Source organism: Morone saxatilis, unplaced genomic scaffold (genome assembly GCF_004916995.1).
Source record: "Morone saxatilis isolate NCDOM2014 unplaced genomic scaffold, NCSU_SB_2.0 Contig1, whole genome shotgun sequence".
NCBI lineage: Eukaryota > Metazoa > Chordata > Actinopteri > Moronidae > Morone > Morone saxatilis.
Genome location: NW_023339651.1, coordinates 21,205,744 through 21,223,840, shown reverse-complemented (window position 1 = coordinate 21,223,840; position 18,097 = coordinate 21,205,744). Strand labels below are relative to the sequence as shown.

The following is an 18,097-nucleotide window of genomic DNA, read 5'->3' as shown; positions in this document are numbered from 1 at the left end:
CCCAAACACGTGCCATTTTAAATTCCTTCACCCTGGAACAAGTCGCCCTCAATTTTTAATGTTATTAAAACAAAAATAATGGAAAAATTGATTAATCGCAATTTCATGCTTAAAACATCGCACAAGCATTGCAATTTTTCAGAAAAGCTGACGTGACAACCCAGCCATTTTTAGGCAGCAACAATCCCCCAAAACCTGCAAAAACGTGCTGCAGGGGACGAGTAATGTCTTTTTATCCTTGTTGCAATGATCTCTCCGTCGCGTCTCTTGCTGTTCACTAGCAATTCAGGCCATGGATGCCAGATAGTCCATAGCAGGGATATTCCGGGCCCTTTTGGCCCGAGTCTACAATCCTGGAGGAATTCTGGGAAAAACCTCCTCAACGCGTGTGGACTGGTGACCAGAGGACAACACGGCGGTGGACACAGGTGAAGAAGCCTTATATGAAGCTGGATTTGATTGACTTGGTCAGCACTGCTGCGTGGAAGCAAAATTAACCTGACTTGATTGATTGATTCGATCGCTGTTCCCCATGTTAAAAATTACAACATACCCCAGCCTTATGCCCTGCTGTTAATTAGTGACTTATGGATGAAAGGCAGTAAAGATTAATTGGCAATACACTTCCATCACTGCTAAAGCTGAAATATTCACCACATGCAAACAGAACAACGTAACGTAAACAAACAATCTTGAGACTGAGTTCCGTGCTGTAGGTATTTCTTGATTAATAACTAGTAGGATCTATCTTGCCCAGTCCTCCTGTGGCAGGCATCTCCAGCTAAAGTGTGGGGTTGCCACAATCCATCCGCTGCTAATCAATAACATCCATGCAACATAGTATGTTGCATGACCTCTTATCGGGCCCATATTGATAAGATGATTCGACTAAAGAAAACACTCCTCTCACGTTTTATAAAGATAATCGACTTCTTTTCACTGTGCCACCTCAATGGTATCTTAAGCAGGTGAAGTTGTAAAGCAATATATATATAGCTACTAATATATATATACATACATACATACAACATAACATAACATAATACATACATACATACATAATACTATATATATATAGTATATAATATATATATAATTATATATATACTATTATATATATAATAATGTGTGTGTGTGTGTTTATGATTTGATCTCAACCAGTTTGTCTGCATTGTTGTTTAACTATTGAATAAAACAGATCTAGCAGACAGAGGCTCTGTGCAAAAGCCAACATTTTGTCACTAATACTCCTGTCAGGGAGCCATTTTGCAGACCATGCAGGACAGTAAGTCTGTGTGTGATATGAGGCTCTTCAGTCGGTGTGTTTTCTTGTCATTTTATATCAGATGGCTGACCAGAGAAACCATTTGCCTGTGTAGTGAGAACATTTTGGCTAACTGTTGGTAAAGTTCAAGTTAGAAACTAATCCACCAGGATAGTGCGCTTGTATGTATTTGACTGGCCAATGCAGCACTTTGAACCAAGCCTCCGAGAAGAGGGCAGCATTTTGTCAATTATTTGATTAATTGTCAATTATTAAGTTAATCGGCAGCTACTTTGATCAATTAATAGTTTTTTAAGAATAAATGTCAGAAGTCTGTGATTTCAGTTTCTCCAATGTGAATACTTTCAGGTAAAATGAATATATTTGCATTGTGGACAAAACAAGACGTTTAAGGACATCACGCTGGGCAAACACTGATCAACATTTTTCACCATTTTCATGGTCCAAACAAGTAATTGATTAATCAAGAAAATGACTGACAGATTATGGTTAATAATGAAAATAATCATTGGTTGCTTACATTGTGAAAAAGTAGATGTAAAATGGTGGATAAATAGTATTTTTTGAGTGTCACAAAATGGCTTGTTTCACTGTCAGATTTCCATATGAAATAAGGTGCAACACGCTCAACTTCCATTCAGACTTTAAAGATGGGGTGCCGGAATCTAAATCTATATTAAACCTTTTAATATTGCCACATGGACGTTTTGGGCCCTTCTTCAACTAGCGCTGTGAATCTGGCAATACAAAACCGTGTGATCTGCATTCATCAAGGTCCTGCTACATCCATCATAGCCACCGAAATCAAAAAACTGTAATATTATAATATATCCGTACCCGTTCTCAAACACTGTATCCAGTCCTCCTAATACGTCCATGCTTCAACTTTCTTGGTGTCAATTCTGCATTTTTTCCCCCAAAGTGCTTAGCATTGGCTGCCGCCACTTTGTTACAGAAATGAATGGGGGGGCTGTGTTTTTGCAGACTCACCCATTTCCTTAGTATTTCACTCAGTGAGTGCAAGTTGGTCACTCATCCTGACTAACCAAATTTAGCAAGAAAAAGCATTTAGCATCTGCAATCCACAAAACTTGGCATTTTGTATCATTTCACCCTTCTCCAGTTTTACTTTTATACTTCTGTTCAGCTTTAATAACTTCTCTTTTTTCTCCCTGCTGGTCTCTGCCGTCTCACTCATTCCAGTCCTCCCTCTCCTGCTGGCAGTTTTTTTTCCTCTGTGAATAAAACACCCATCTCTCAGTGCTTGGCAACCATCTTGAGCTCACATTCATTTGCTGAAAGGGTTGGATGGGGCCAGCTGATGCTGCTAAGACCACACACCGGGCATCATGGGAGAGTAGGGAAAATAGAAGGGGAAACGGAGAAAGCAAAGAGAGGTTCATGGCCTGAGGGAGTCCTTGCTTAGTGACAATGGACAAAAAAAACAAGAACATGGGAAATGACAGACATGTTTATGAGGAATAAAGTACAGCAAACTGCTTATGTCCAGCTAGAGGTAAACTGGTCCACACTCAGAGTACAAAGTAGTCTTTTGACGTTCACATTTGCTGCATTGCTATTCACTTTTTTACTGCAGTAGAGGAGTAACAGTCAGACAGGTTTCGGCTCATGCCTTTCTCACTGTGCAGGGTGCCACAGTCTGAGTGGTTGGAAAATCAAAGACTGAGTGACTGTGAACCAGTTTACTGCAAGTTAGAAATGTCTGAGTTTGCGTAGCCTAAACATACCAGTTGGGTGAGAGTGATCCTCCACCATGGACGTTGTTTTTATCAGGCTCACTTTATTCCGAGGCTTCATCATTTGACACAGGATATTTTAAAGAAATTGGTCAGTATTTTGGGAAATGCACTTTTTAGCTCTCTTTCTGAGAGTGCGATGAGAAAATATTCTGAGCTGGAGTCAGGCGGTGGTTAGCTTAGCTTAACATAAAACTGGAAGCAAGGGGAAAGTGCTAACCTTGCTGTATGCTCTGTGAAAAAAATATTTTGTATCTTCTGCCAAAATTACAATTTGCGTTAAGAGTTATGTGCTGGCACTGTTTCTTGACAATCAACAGCTGGGTGCAGCTACCTGAACTCTTGTTGTCATAGTGAGGTTGCCATGTTTGGTACCATTGTTTAGTTTCATTGCTCACCGACTGTAGGTGGCAACCCATGTTATAGCTGGAGGCTCTATACAGATATACTGAGTCTATGAATCTGTTGTTTACTACTACTACTACTAAATGTAGCATTTAAAAGTATGAATATTAGGGGAGTCTTTTAGAGCTTCAAAACTATGTTTATGAGGACATGGAGTGACATTGGTGAGAACAAAGCATTGAATCAGGAAAATATAGTGTTATCTTCCGATTATGTCCCAGAGGTTACATTCTAAAGCACAAATACACACAGCCACACCTCCACACAACCCTGCAGGAAGGAGCCATATTTGTGGATTGTGTGTGAATGCAGCTAGAGTGTAGCTTCATCCTGTCTGCCCATCTTGACACACACACCTGCTGCTCATTGTGTATCTATCAGACAGACAGCAGAGGAAAGGCACAGACAAAGGTTGACACCCAGAACCATCCTGCGCACAGCAACATCAGAAAATACAAATAAAGACACTGCCACACACTTCTACTGGGTTATAACGGATGATTGAGAGGGATTATTGTTGTGTTTTGGGTCTATTGCTATTTTTATAGAAGAATTCCTACCTAGTACTCCTTTAAGTGTAGAACTACATGTATAACTAACCCCTGACAATGTAGATATGCTTGTATTTTTTTGAGTGAACTGTCTTCTGTTGGTTCTGAAACAAAAATCCTCTTTCATAAGGTCACATGTACTGTAACAGTAATTTAAGAAATGCCTCATCTTTTGTACCTGCTTGCTCTATATTTTGTTTCTAGATCTCTTGTGTTTGAGTATTTTCTGATGTTTTATACAACTTCCTGTGTGAGGAATTCTTTTCAAAATGACCTTTTCTCCACATTTTCTATTCTATTACTAGGTCTGTACGGTCTTCCAAAGAGGAATGGTAAACTGAAGGATATCAGCCACTTCGATGCAGCCTTCTTCGGAGTCCACCCCAAACAGGCCAACACCATGGACCCCCAGCTCCGGCTCATGCTGGAGATTGCCTACGAGGCCATCGTAGACGGAGGTGAGGAAACGGGGTAAAAAGCCTCAGCACTGCAGATTGGAAAATGACAGTAACATGAGTAAAAATGTGTGACTGAATAGTTATTTATATTTTCTACATCACCTGTTTTAAAACTCGATGGGGTAGTTTCAGAAAGAGCTAGTGATATGAGTGAGGCTACCTGATGCTACCTGATCCACTGAGTGGATGGTTTAAAAAACAATGAAATGTTGTGACACAGGACTGAACCCGACTACACTGCGCGGCAGTAAGACAGGCGTCTACATCGGAGTGAGCGGCTCAGAGGCTGGCGAGGCCTTCAGCAGAGATCCGGAGGAGCTGCTGGGCTACAGCATGACTGGCTGCCAGCGCGCCATGTTGGCCAACAGACTCTCCTACTTCTTTGACTTCAGTGGTACGCACACACAGCCAGCTCCAACATATGCCCTCAGTGCTTTATGCTGTTACATTGATGCTGCTCTGAAAACTCCCCGGCACTGAAGCACACAAATAGTGGGAGATGTCACAGAGCATGTTCGTTATCTTGTTTCTGTTCGAATCTGGAATGTGAGAATATGAGAACTTAAATACCAGGGGCCGTATTACAGAAACTTTAAAGAGAAGATGAGATTTTCCCCAGTTTGGTATTACAAAAGCAAATACTAGCTAATCTTATTTTACTTCCATCTAATCTTATCTCACGTTAGGAAATCCTAAATACTAAATACTCAACCCAAGAGCACTTTTAAACATTTACGCCTGTTACATAGCAACGTTTTCTTATTTCACTGAGCTAAACAACTTTGTAACCATTGGTTTTCTTATTGAAACAGACTGAAACATACAAAAAATGGAGTAAAAACAATAAGGGGCACTTTAGGACAGATGAGTTAGAGGTAACGTCTGTAGAGAAATCCAAAGATGTTCTTTTTAGCAAATTTAAAACAAGGCTAACTAAATAAAAGATTAGCTAACACTGGAAAGGTGAAAAAGTGAAGTTAGGATAGCTTAACAGTTATCCTATAGTTAGGAGAGTTTATTTGAAGGTTCATTGTGTAGGATTTAGTGACATCTAGCAGTGTACCTGCAGATTGCAACTCACTCGCTTCACCCTCCGTTTCCAAGCACGACAGAAAAACTACAGTGGCCACGAAACGTGACTGAGCCAGTGCTTGTTTTGTGCCTTCTGGGCTACTGTAGAAACATGTTGGTTCAACATGGCAACCGGTAGAGAGGTAAAAAGGGCTCATTCTGTGGTAACAGAAACACAATGATTCCTATTTTCCGGTTGATTATGACAACTAAGAAAACTACTATAAATATTATATTCCTTTCTGCACCCATAATAAGATCCTCTTGTCACACTGGACTTTCTTAAGATTATAGGGAAGTTAGTAGCTCAGAATGTGTAGGGATTTGAACTTGGGAAACGCAGAGGCGTTGCCCATGGTTCAAATCCACAGACACAATAGGAGTGTGGACTGGTAAGCTGGCAGAGGTGCACAGTATTACCCTCTGTGCACTGCAGATGGTGCCCTTAGCAAGGCAACCAAACCTTGTGTGTGTGTGTGTGTTGTCGTGTGTGTGTGTGTGTGTGTGTGTAGTGTCGTGTATCAATAAGTACTCATCTTCTTCTTCTTCTCTCGTCTCTACAATACACTTATTTCCTGCTCTTAAGTAAGATTAGATAATTGTTTAGAAACTGTTACATGTATGCTTGTTTCACCTAAAAAATTCCCACTCCTTATTACCATGGTTAATGAGCAGTTGAAATCCAGATCTGAAAGTTTGGAAGTGTCTGTAATGTTTATATAGCTTTTGTACTTTAAGATCTTTGTATTATGGTGGAACCAGTACTAACTAACAATACTAACTTCTTGAAAATACAAACAAATGCTTACAGTGCACGCCTGCATGAGCCAACGATGGTCCGCAACCCATCGCTGGTTAGATTCCAGCGGTGACCTTTGTTGTCGTACCCGTCTCTCTCCACCTAGTCTCCTCTCTGCCATAGGATGCTGAGCCAAGGATGGTGTAGATAAAGAGAATACTGCAGCCTTCTGTATCAGTGCACATCTGATAAATCCTGCCCCACGTGGCACAACATCTCTCAACTCCAGAGCTCCTTCAGTGGTTTTTGATAGATTACAGTTAGATAAGACAGACATATTACTATGAGAAGCCTGGCATTTAATGCTTATTGCCTTCTGTGGATCAGTTTGAATGTATTTAACTGCACAAGTCTTTTAACATTTAAAATCTCATGCATAGCTGACAGACATTCCACATAACCAGGGATATTGCTTACACATGCAGCCATGAAATTGTACATTAGTCTGGTATTTTCCAACAGAGCTGGGTGCAAGGTTAGTCTGTTATATACAATTTAATTTAAGAGGAATGGTATTCCAGTCATGCACTCTAGTGAGTCACTGTCAGAATTAGTTGCATCTAGCCTGTTCGAACTCGAATGCTTCCCCCCTCCCTCCATTCCCCCAAGCGTAAAAGGAACTACAGGTGGCTATGTAAGCAGACAGATATTGCAAAAACCCCACTATCTAGACCAGTGTTTAGGTTTGTCCAGCTCCTGGGCTTGCCCTGCATGGTGAGATTCAACCATGCAGAACAAGCATCTGATCGACACAAACAGCGCCATTCTTAAAAGTAAAGCAGTTCCTATATTCGCACGTGAGTTAATACAGTACTAAATGAAACAACATTACCATATGAATACTTATAATTAACATTTCTAGACCCAATAGATCCTTCTAAATTTTACATCACTGGACTTTAAAATGTCATTTTAGTCAACTTGAAGCGCATTCAAAACATCTTTGAATGGCTGTCCAGTATCTGAGGGTATACCTTTTTCTGCAATGTGGATTTCCAGAGCTAATCAGTCCTCTCCTCCTCCTCCCTCCAGGCCCAGCCACTGGCCATAGACACACGCCTGCTCTCCAGCGCTGGCTGGCGTTTAGAAATGACGCCTTCCACCGCCCATATAGCTCTCGATAGACACCGCAAGGCAGTGTGAGCCGCTCTATAGTGGGCCGGAGTCAAACATGCTGCTTAATGCAACACCTCGGTTGCAGTTCAATGAAACTGGGGAAAATCCCAGTCCATTGGGGTGCAAGTCTTTGACTCAATCCCAGCAGTAAATAAGAAGGTTGCAGGGAGTGCTCCCAGACCCACCCAACCAAATGCACACAACATTTCACGGTTGAGTTGGGCGGGGGAGAGTCTGTTGCATCTCTCCCTTGTTTCCTGTCCTCTCGTCAGTAGCTCTCACCGTCTACACCATTGTGGGTATACTATTATATAAAGTCTATATTTTTGTTTCAGGAAATGGATACTGCCGTTCGGAGGCAGCGGTGGCAGTACTGCTGACCAAGCGGTCGGTGGCTAAAAGGGTGTACGCCACGGTGCTTAATGCTGGCAACAACACAGATGGATACAAAGAGCAGGGTGAGGAGCTGTGAACTCATGCTGTGACACACGAGCACAGCACCAGTAGGAAGATTTCACTGAACTTGTAGAGATAGTCAGTGTTTCTGCATAGTGAATCATTTCATTTTTTAAGAACATTTTACTGATAATACTGTTTGACTGAAAGGGGACCAATTATCCTTTCCTTTCCATATATATAATGTTACAATGTCAGATATTAAATGTAAATGAGGCCAAAGTGTCACATATTGAGGTAAAAGTGAGCAAAAAGCTAAAAATGCAGTGGTTCCAACAGTTTTTTCAACTGGTCAGCTGCTCCAGCCACAGCAGACGGAGAAAGTGCAGGGACACACCCATCCACACTCAGTCTAAGTTATTATCATAAGCATTCAGCTGCCCCGCTCAGGACTACTCTCAGAAAGTGCTTTTTCAGTTTCAGGAAAGTTACATATTTTCTGTTTTTCCATGGTATGGTGTACTGCACTGGTCCTCACACACTCCTCTTGGTCCCTCAGGTGTAACATTCCCTTCGGGTGTGATGCAGCAGAAGCTGGTTCGTTCTCTCTACCAGGAGGCCAATGTAACTCCTGAGCAGGTGGAGTACGTCGAAGCCCACGGCACCGGAACAAAGGTTAGTGCACGCAACAGGCTGCTCGTTTCAGTGCTGATTTTTGCATCACATGACCGATAAATGATAAGACATTATCTAAAATCTCTAAACATTTTGTATGTGGCAAAGAAACGCTCACCTTCACACACTCATCCAGTGTCACTCAGCAGGCATGTCTTTGCTCTCTACATGCAGGTCGGCGACCCACAGGAAGTAAACGGCATTGTCGGTGTGTTCTGTCAATCAAAGCGAGAGCCTCTACTCATTGGCTCCACTAAGTCCAACATGGGCCATCCAGAACCGGCCTCTGGTCTGGCTGCCCTGGCGAAGGTGAGAGCAACAGCACGCCTGTTACTGGCTGCTCTGAAGATTCAAAACAACATCCTATTTCTCTTTGCTTGTTTTCTTTTGCAACTTAACATTTATTAGTATTTTTACACCCGGTCTGCATTGTGCATTATTTGGCTAAAGATGAATTACCATAAATTTTGAGCCTATGTAAACCTTTTGAGCTTCATATTTTAGCCAGGATCTGACAGCTTGTTCAGACGCCACCTCTAATAACATGTAACACAGATGTTTCTTATGGCAAAAACATAGACAGAAATTGATTAGAAAGTGGCAAATAGTAACTGATTGATTTGAACTCGGTTTGCAGTCGAAACTTTAATTAATGACCTCTTCTCCTAATATGAAATTCACCAGTACCATCATTTATTAGGTAAAGCATTCAGTCTAATTTATAATGTCAAAGATAGAATGAGATTTTAAGTTCGGAAGTTTAAACAGTAATTTGGTTTTTATTTGCTCACATGCTGTATGTAAATTTTTTTGTTGGAAATGTATTTTAATCATTCGTGCAGTTGGCATGAATTAAAGTCAAATATATTAAACCTAGCGACAGCTGTGATTGTGGTTGTTGGAGGTTTTTCTTGCTCCATATTGTGGATGAGGAGCTATTTTAGTGATTTCAGCCATACTTAAGTTCTGCTCATCATCTCGCCTTTGCTTTTATGTTACTGATTGTTTTTTTTATCCCACATGCAGGTGTTGCTTTCTTTGGAGCGAGGAGTCTGGGCTCCAAACCTGCACTTCAAAAGTCCTAACCCCGACATTCCTGCCCTTACCGACGGCCGGGTTCAAGTTGTCGACCGGCCCATTCCCATTCGAGGCGGTATTGTAGGCATCAACTCCTTTGGATTTGGAGGTTCGAATGTTCACGTGATCCTCCGCCCAGCAGAGAGAGCGGCCGATGTGGCCGCACCCTCCAGGACTGTTCCGAGGCTGCTTCAGGCCTGTGGCCGCACAGAGGCCGCAGTGAACGCTATGCTCCAAAAGGGGAAGGAGCACGCTGCAGATGACAGCTTCCTGTCTTTGCTGAACGAGGTGTCGGGTGTTCCTACTGCCAGCATGCCCTACCGAGGCTACACTCTGATTGGCTCGCAGAGTGACGCCACAGAGGTGCAGCAGCTGCAGGCCACCGGCAGACCGCTCTGGTACATCTGTTCAGGTGAATCATTATACAAACACTGCGTGGTCAAACAATGACCAATGACTGTTGAGCTTTAGAATGGGACTGTTGGGTCTTTTCAGTAACTGATGTATGTGCGACTGTATGAACAGGTATGGGAACACAGTGGGCAGGTATGGGCCGCAGCCTCATGCAGCTGCCAGATTTCAGGGAGTCCATCCTGCGGTCGGATGAAGCCCTGAAGGACACCGGCCTGGTGGTGTCTCGCCTGCTTATGGAGGCAGATGAAGCTACTTTTGAAGACACTGCTCACGCCTTTGTCGGCCTCGCTGCTATACAGGTAGAGTGGAGATGTTGTGTTAAATGTGTGAACTCAAATGCAAATTGGTGTAATTTTCATACAAGTTACAGATTTGGAATCTAAAAACCTCCACATGTACTTCTGATATCCTGCTCCATCTTAGAGGTGATCTGAACACAAAACAACAACTATTGGCCATTTACTACCACAGGGATTTTTCCAGGTGCCCAGGAACCATTTCAGGCACTTGATGTATCTTCCCTACATTTTAACCGGACAAACCAGGGTGTACATTTAATTCAGCTGCCACAGTTCCAGGACCCTAAAGGATCCTGCTTTGGTGGTCTAGGAACTATTTGGGCAGAGTTTGCAGTGCTAAACGTCAACCACTATTTAAACACTCTGATACTTGTGCACAGGGGGCTAAGGCTATGTGTACAGTTACTTAAATTCAAATAATATAAATAAGCCTGCATATGTTCTGTGGCTCCCCTTATTACAGATAGCTGAGATTGACCTGCTCACTAAGATGGGTCTGCAGCCTGACGGCATTGTGGGACACTCGGTGGGAGAGCTGGCCTGTGGCTACGCTGACGGCTCCCTCAGCCACAGCGAGGCCATCCTCGCTGCCTACTGGAGAGGCCGCTGCATCAAGGAGGCCAATCTTCCTCCAGGAGGCATGGCTGCAGTTGGTAAGAGGGAGAGAGGGCAGTGGTTCTTTACCATAGTAAACAGCTGGGTTTAATGGAATAAGCACACTGTGTAGAGAGAAGGGATTCATTGTGAAATGTGCTTGTTTGGAATGACAACTAAATGTCCTGTTTATTAAGTTCAAATTTCTCTGATGTTTACTTTCTTTTAACAAAGGTTTTAAACAACAGAAAAACCATTTCTTGGATGTCCTGTTTTGGAGACATCACTGACATTTTTTTATTTTTTTTAAGTTATTTTTTAGCCTTATATTGCCTTTATTGTATAGTGACAGCCGAAGATAGACAGGGGGGCAGAGAGAGAGGGACATGACACGCAGCAAAGGGCCGCAGCAGCAACTCCGTACATGGGTCGCCAGCTCTACTGACTGAGCTAACTGGGCACCCAACATCACTGATATTTTGATCACTGAAAATAAAAGTCATCAGCCAGAGTTGTATTTTCTGTTGATTGATTACCTTGGATTTTCATCCATACAAGCCAAGAATGCACATGTTTAAACTTTGTGCTTGCTGTGTGTGTTCAAGGGTTGACCTGGCGGGAGTGTCTGGCTCAGTGTCCTCAGGGAGTGGTCCCAGCCTGCCACAACGCCGAGGACACCGTCACCATCTCTGGTCCTCAGGTCTGACATTCTATCAGACACAAACAAGCTTAATTTTACATTTCCATTTGCTCATGTTGAGTTAGTAACTGCAGGGTACAGCTTACACATCCTGCAATATAGGCAAAGTAAGGGAACGTTTTTGTATGTACTGCACCTATGTAAGACTTTTCATGATGTCACCAGTGCTTTTCCTGAATATTACAGGTAGGGAAACACTATTGTGCAAAATTTTACACATACAGGGTTCCCATGGGTGCCGTAAAATCTGCAAATTTAGAGGCTAGTTTTCCAGTCATGGAAACACCTGGAAACTGATTAAAATGAGCAAATATCCTGAAAATAATCAATATTATCCTGGGAAACCTTGGTTAAAGGCAAACTGTAGTGAACTGAAGTCAGACTACAGAATAATCGACTGTGGTGAGAACAGTAGAAAGTGAACATGGAGTGTCCCATAAACGCAGCTCACCTACCTGTAATGAACCTGCGTCACTTCATCATTAAGCCCGCATCTTTAAAAAAGGAAAAATAAAAGTGGGAAAAATTTGTCTAAACTACAACTTCCGGTTAATGATGTGTGTCAGGAAGTGTCAAGAAAACGCCTGGAATATGTCCTGGAAAAAGAGTGGGAACCCTGACATAGCTAATTGAACTGGTCAGCATAGCTTCAGACGTTTTTCTGACAGACGACATCAGGAAGTGAAGAATGTTAGACATTCTAAACAAACTCTATTATGTAAGCGTGTTTTTCTCGGGTGCTGTGTGAAGTGGCTTGACAGATGTGGTGTGTGTGTCTCATCAGGAAGCAATCAGTAAATTTGTGTCTGAGCTGAAGGAGCAGGGAGTGTTTGCAAAGGAGGTGCGCAGCGCTGGTGTCGCTTTCCACTCCTACTACATGGCCTCCATCGCTCCAACCCTGCTGGCTGCTCTGAAGAAGGTACGTAGCTCTGCTGTAATATGCCACAGTGAAGCTCTGACTCCTGCTGGTACAGGGGCAGCTACTGGGGAGACTGGGAAACACATGCTGTTTGGCAAGTATTTGAATATTAACAGATAATATGAAATGTCGTCCTCCACCTGTGCAGGTGATCAAGGAGCCACGGCAGCGCTCCTCCCGCTGGATCAGCACCAGCATCCCGCAGTCTGAGTGGGACTCTCCTCTGGCTCTGTACAGCTCAGCTGACTACCATGTCAACAACCTGGTGAGCCCGGTGCTGTTCCAGGAGGGCCTCAGTCTGGTGCCTGAAAACGCTGTGGTGGTGGAGATAGCGCCTCACGCTCTGCTGCAGGTACACTCAGACCACAATATCAGCACTCTAAAGAAGCAGCTGTTTGATTATATATCATTTCAAATTAGACATATTTATGTATCTACTATTAAAGCCACAAATATTGTTTAAGTGACATACTTACAACCTATTGTGTATGGCTTATTGGTAAATATCATTGAGGTTTAAGCTATTTATTAATTCTGGCACCTCTCCCACAGAATGTGGGCTTATCTTTGTCTGATCTGAACAGTATCTACTGGAGACTAAAGGTTTAAAATGGTTTAAAGGTTGGGAATCCCTGTTGATTTTTCATCCATGTTTTTTGCACAGGCCATCCTGAAGCGTAGCCTGAAGCACACGTGTTCCATCCTCCCCTTGATGAAGAGAGGCCACACCAACAACCTTGAGTTCTTCCTCTCAAACATTGGCAAACTCTACATGAACGGGTTAGTAAACGCCTCTCACTGTCTACATTTAGTGACTATTGGTACATCTTGGAAGCAGTTTCAGATTGCTAACACTAGTTTAACACTCGGCCTCCGGTATCACTGCTTGCAGTTTTCTCAATATCATCGACCTGCAGAGCCAGAGAGCCGCCCCAGTTCTAGACCCACAGTATATTAACAACACAGAGGCCAAGTAATGTTAAAATACACCACCAGTTGTAGACAATTTGTTGAGGTTGGATCGATCAGATGAATGGTTTTTGAGAAAACTGAAGGACAGCCAGAGACACCTTCCATTTCAGTTGCATTAGCTAATTATTTTCAATGCACCTCTTTAGCATCAACGTGGATGCTAACAACATCTGCCCAGTGGTGAAGTACCCTGTGCCAGTTGGTACCCCTCTGATCTCCCCCTTGGTGCAGTGGGACCATGCCCAGACCTGGGATGTCCCCAAGGTAGAGGACTTTTCCTCTGGCTCAGGAGGATCCAATTCTGCCACCGTCTATAACATTGGTAGGAAATGTCCCATCTGGATTTAGACGCAGTTCTGCCCCCCTGTGTCACATTAAGAAACTGAGGTAATCAGTGCTTTCTTGTGTCATTTGACCACTCTGTGTCCTCTTGTCCCAAATCTTCTTTGACCAACAACAGACATAAACCCAGAGTCTGCAGACTACTACATGATTGGACACTGCATTGATGGGCGTGTCCTCTACCCAGCGACGGGTTACCTGGTGCTGGCCTGGCGCACCTTGGTGAGAAATCTGGGGGTTGTCATGGACACCACCCCTGTAACCTTTGAAGATGTCACCATCCACAGGGCCACCATCCTGCCAAAGACCGGTGAGAGCAGAGCAGAGCAAGCAGCGGTGTGAGTCAGGGGGTTTGATTGTGATTATGGTTCAATGTCTGTCTGATTTTGACTCTCTGTCTGTCACCTCTCTGTTCCTCTCAGGCTCTGTCCAGTTGGAGGTGCGTCTCATGCCGGCCACCAACAAGTTTGAGGTTTCAGAGAATGGAAACCTGGCTGTCAGCGGTAGGTGGTTTTAAGACATTTTGGTACCAGACATCCACATGATATGATTGATCTCGAGACATAAAAATAAAAACACTATTTCATATGATGTACTTACGGTTTGTAATTTAGTGCCTTTATAAGCACTAGAGTCTCTGATTCGTCCTGGTCTTTCTCATTCAGTACTTTTGTTTAATTTTCTGGATTTTATGTGCAGCACTTTGTAACTTTGTTTTAAAAGGTGCTATATGAATACAATTTGACCTGTTCTGCTTGTGATTTTTCAGGTAAGGTGAGCATTCTGGAGGATGCAGCGCTCGATTCATTCCATAATCAGATAAGTCAACAAGCCGCCAACGACAGCAGTGACCCCAAAATGAAGCTCACGGCCCATGATGTCTACAAAGAGCTGCGGCTGCGTGGCTATGACTATGGAAAGACCTTCCAAGGGATCCTAGAGTCCAACAATGCAGGTAAAAGGGTGTTTGTGTCTGTGTTGCTTTTTTACTGTTGCGTCTGTCATTGTTTGATTTTTTTTTTTTAGAATTACTTATTATAATGCACAGAAGACAAGAAAGTTTCCACTGTGCTGTGTTAATATTTTCCCGATATCTCCCAGACTTAAGTAGTGCTCTTGTGCTATATGTTTGTCTTTGTTGATTGGCCACTGTCATGTAATTGGCTGCTTCCAGGAGACTGTGGGAAACTGCAGTGGACGGGAAACTGGGTGACCTTTCTCGACACCATGCTGCAGATGATCGTGGTCGGGCTGTCGGGTCGTAGTCTGCGTTTACCAACCAGGATCCGCTCAATGTGTGTTGATCCAGCTTTCCACCTGGAGAAGGTCTGCGAGTACGCTGACGTAAAGCAAGGTGTGTGTTAAAAATTTGATGAAAAATGTATTTTCTGTAATCTGTATCTGAACATGAATCTTAACAAAAACATAGGGTGTAGATTTTTTATGTGAGATCTGATTAGAAACATGTTTACAGGCCTGTAAATCTTGAACTCCACATTAAACTTTTCTCATTCCCGTAGCTGTGGATGTCAACGTAAACCGTTGCCTTGATAACATTGTTGCTGGCGGAGTCCAGATCTGCGGCCTGCACGCCACCGTGGCCCCCCGCCGACAGCAGCAGCAGAGTCCTCCCACCCTCGAGGAGTTTGTGTTTGTTCCCTATGTGGAGACGGAGTGTCTGACAGCTAATGGGAAACTCGCAGAGCAGCTGAGGCTCTGCAAAGGTACAACGAATAAACCCTCTGTCGTTGTTGTGGCTGTATCACTTTTCATTATTAAAGATGACAGTTTAAAATTATTTAATTATTTATAACTCTTTTTTCCTACTCTCTCTGTCCAGGTTTAATCACCAGACTGCAGCAGAAGTTGGCCTCTCATGGCGTCAAGCTCTCCATCCCTGGGCTACAGAGGGAGTCGGACGGCCCTCTTCCCAGCCCCGAGCCCTCTGAACCCAGTCTGGTGCGACTGCTGGCCCTGCTCTGCGGCCTAGAGCTGAATGGGAACCTTCGGTCCGAGCTGCAGCAGACTGTGGAGAAGGAGAGGGCGTGTCTGCTGCAGGACGGCCTGCTGCAGGGTCTGCTGGACCACCCGGACCTCAGACACTGCCTGGACACCACCTTAGAAAACAGCATGCCAGGCAAGATCAAAGTCTTGGAGGTAAGACTGAAAACAAGTTGAAAATCCAATACCAGTCCAAATGCAGAATGCAGAAATACATTCTCCGACCCTCTCCACCTCTCCGACCTTTGTCAGGCTCTCTCCAACGACGGCCAGCTCTTCTCTCGCGTGGTAGCCCTCCTCAACATCCAGCCCATGCTGCGCGTGGATTACACCGCCACGGCGCCCGACCTGAGTCTCCTGACCCCGCATCAATCTGCCCTGGAGGAGCTGGCTGTCACATCAGCTCAGTGGGACCCCCTGACTGGCCCAGCTCCCGGAGGGGCGGTAGGAGGGGCAGATCTGGTGTTGTGTAACCACGCATGGGGCCCTCTGAGGACGGACCCTGAACTGCTGGTGGCAAATCTGGCTTCTGGAGCCAAACAAGGGGGTTTTGTTCTCCTCCACACTCTGCTTAAGGGAGAGACTCTGGGGGAAACTGTTGCCTTCCTCTCCAGCACCGCTCAGAGCAGCAGCCAGCAAGGACTTCTCACACAGGTCAGTGGAGATCAAATCACTAATGATGATAGTGAGCTTTTTTTTTATAAATAAATACAAACAAATAGTTCCTCGGTTTATTAGAAGCACATTCTATCGATCTGCACAACCACCCCCAAGATGCCAACATCAAATTGAATGTATGATGGGAGTTGATGTTTTGCTGATATTATCTCCCTCTTCTCACCAGGCTGAGTGGGAAAAGGTGTTCTCCTCAGCCTCCCTCAGCCTCGTGGCTGTCAGGAAGTCTTTTTACGGCTCGGCCCTCTTTCTCTGTCGCTGTCATTCTCCGGGCACACAGCCCGTTTTCCTGCCTGTGGACAGCACCGACTACAAGTGGGTGGAGACGCTCAAGGTGAGTGAATTGCATTTTTGGAGTCAAAATGACAGTTAAAGGAAGTAGAAAATTGTTTGTGTCATAACACATACTTTGAAACCTAATAACCAATCCAAATACAGTTTCCTTGTGACTTCAGTCACCATTTACAAATGTGACATTAGTCCTAACTGTGTGTTACTGTGCTGCAGGAGATGATTGCAGAATCATCAGACCGTCCAGTGTGGTTGACTGCCTCTCAGGCCCACTGTGGCATTGTCGGAATGGTCAACTGTCTACGGCAGGAGCCAGGCGGCAACCGAATACGGTGAGACATGTCCCTTACCGTACATACTCCTGTACCATAAGTGTACCATAAGTGTAACATAGTTGTACATAAACAAGTCACAGAACTTATTTTTCTTGTTTTGGGTCAGTCTGACGGTTTAATGTTCTTTTCTGGTTTCTCCTTCCTGGTCACCAGCTGTGCGTTTGTATCCAATCTAAACGGGTCTTCAGCTGCACCGACCCTCCAGCCGACACACAAGTCCATGCAGTCAGTGCTGGAGGGGGATCTGGTTATGAATGTGTTCAGAGACGGACACTGGGGCGTCTTCAGGCACCAGCTCATCACTCACGGTACCAAAATATCGGAATATTGCTTATTCTGATTCCAGATGCATTCTGATGTATATAACTTGTTTTCCCTTCAGTGTGTTTGATGTGCCCACGGCTTGCACCTCCACTGAAGCATCTGTCTGTGTTTTGTGTTTGTCAGATCTAAATGAAGAGCTGACAGAGCAGGCTTACGTCAATGTGTTGACTCGAGGTGACCTGTCTTCTCTGCGCTGGATCGCCTCCCCACTGCGCCACTTTGTGTCCAGCAATCCCAACGTGCAGCTATGTCGCGTCTACTACAGCTCGCTCAACTTCAGAGATATCATGCTGGCCACTGGCAAACTGCCACCAGACGCTATTCCAGGTAGAGAGTGTAAAGACACACAGCAAGGATGCACTTTCTGTGTTCATCTACCAATAGTAACACACAGCATTGTGTGAGTTACCACACAATTGGACAATTAACTTCTCCTGTTCATCCTACATCGTGTAGGTGACCTAGCTTTGCAGCAGTGCATGTTGGGTATGGAGTTTTCTGGTCGTGACCCAAACGGTCGGCGTGTGATGGGGCTGCTGCCCGCTAAAGGCCTGGCAACAAGTGTGGACGCTGACAAACGGTTCCTCTGGGAGGTTCCCTCCAGCTGGTCAGTGTTACATTTATCTGTCTGTGTGTGTGTG

The 18,097-nt window shown here is 44.2% G+C and overlaps 1 protein-coding gene across 1 annotated transcript in view; it reads left to right on the top strand.

Annotated features, from left to right (window-relative positions):
- Positions 1–4,304: 4,304 nt before the first annotated feature.
- The window catches only part of fasn (fatty acid synthase), a 24,654-nt gene continuing 10,861 nt past the window's right edge, over positions 4,305–18,097 (top strand). The window contains 25 exon segments of the mRNA XM_035670334.1: positions 4,305–4,456; positions 4,677–4,850; positions 7,778–7,900; positions 8,398–8,513; positions 8,688–8,822; positions 9,540–10,002; positions 10,116–10,303; positions 10,767–10,956; positions 11,503–11,597; positions 12,382–12,516; positions 12,665–12,868; positions 13,181–13,296; positions 13,635–13,810; positions 13,949–14,140; positions 14,253–14,333; positions 14,600–14,785; positions 15,005–15,184; positions 15,351–15,554; positions 15,671–15,987; positions 16,084–16,485; positions 16,676–16,840; positions 17,014–17,129; positions 17,286–17,440; positions 17,580–17,783; positions 17,913–18,063. Coding sequence (XP_035526227.1) covers positions 4,399–4,456; positions 4,677–4,850; positions 7,778–7,900; positions 8,398–8,513; positions 8,688–8,822; positions 9,540–10,002; positions 10,116–10,303; positions 10,767–10,956; positions 11,503–11,597; positions 12,382–12,516; positions 12,665–12,868; positions 13,181–13,296; positions 13,635–13,810; positions 13,949–14,140; positions 14,253–14,333; positions 14,600–14,785; positions 15,005–15,184; positions 15,351–15,554; positions 15,671–15,987; positions 16,084–16,485; positions 16,676–16,840; positions 17,014–17,129; positions 17,286–17,440; positions 17,580–17,783; positions 17,913–18,063 — 4,526 coding nt within the window. The 5' untranslated portion in view covers positions 4,305–4,398.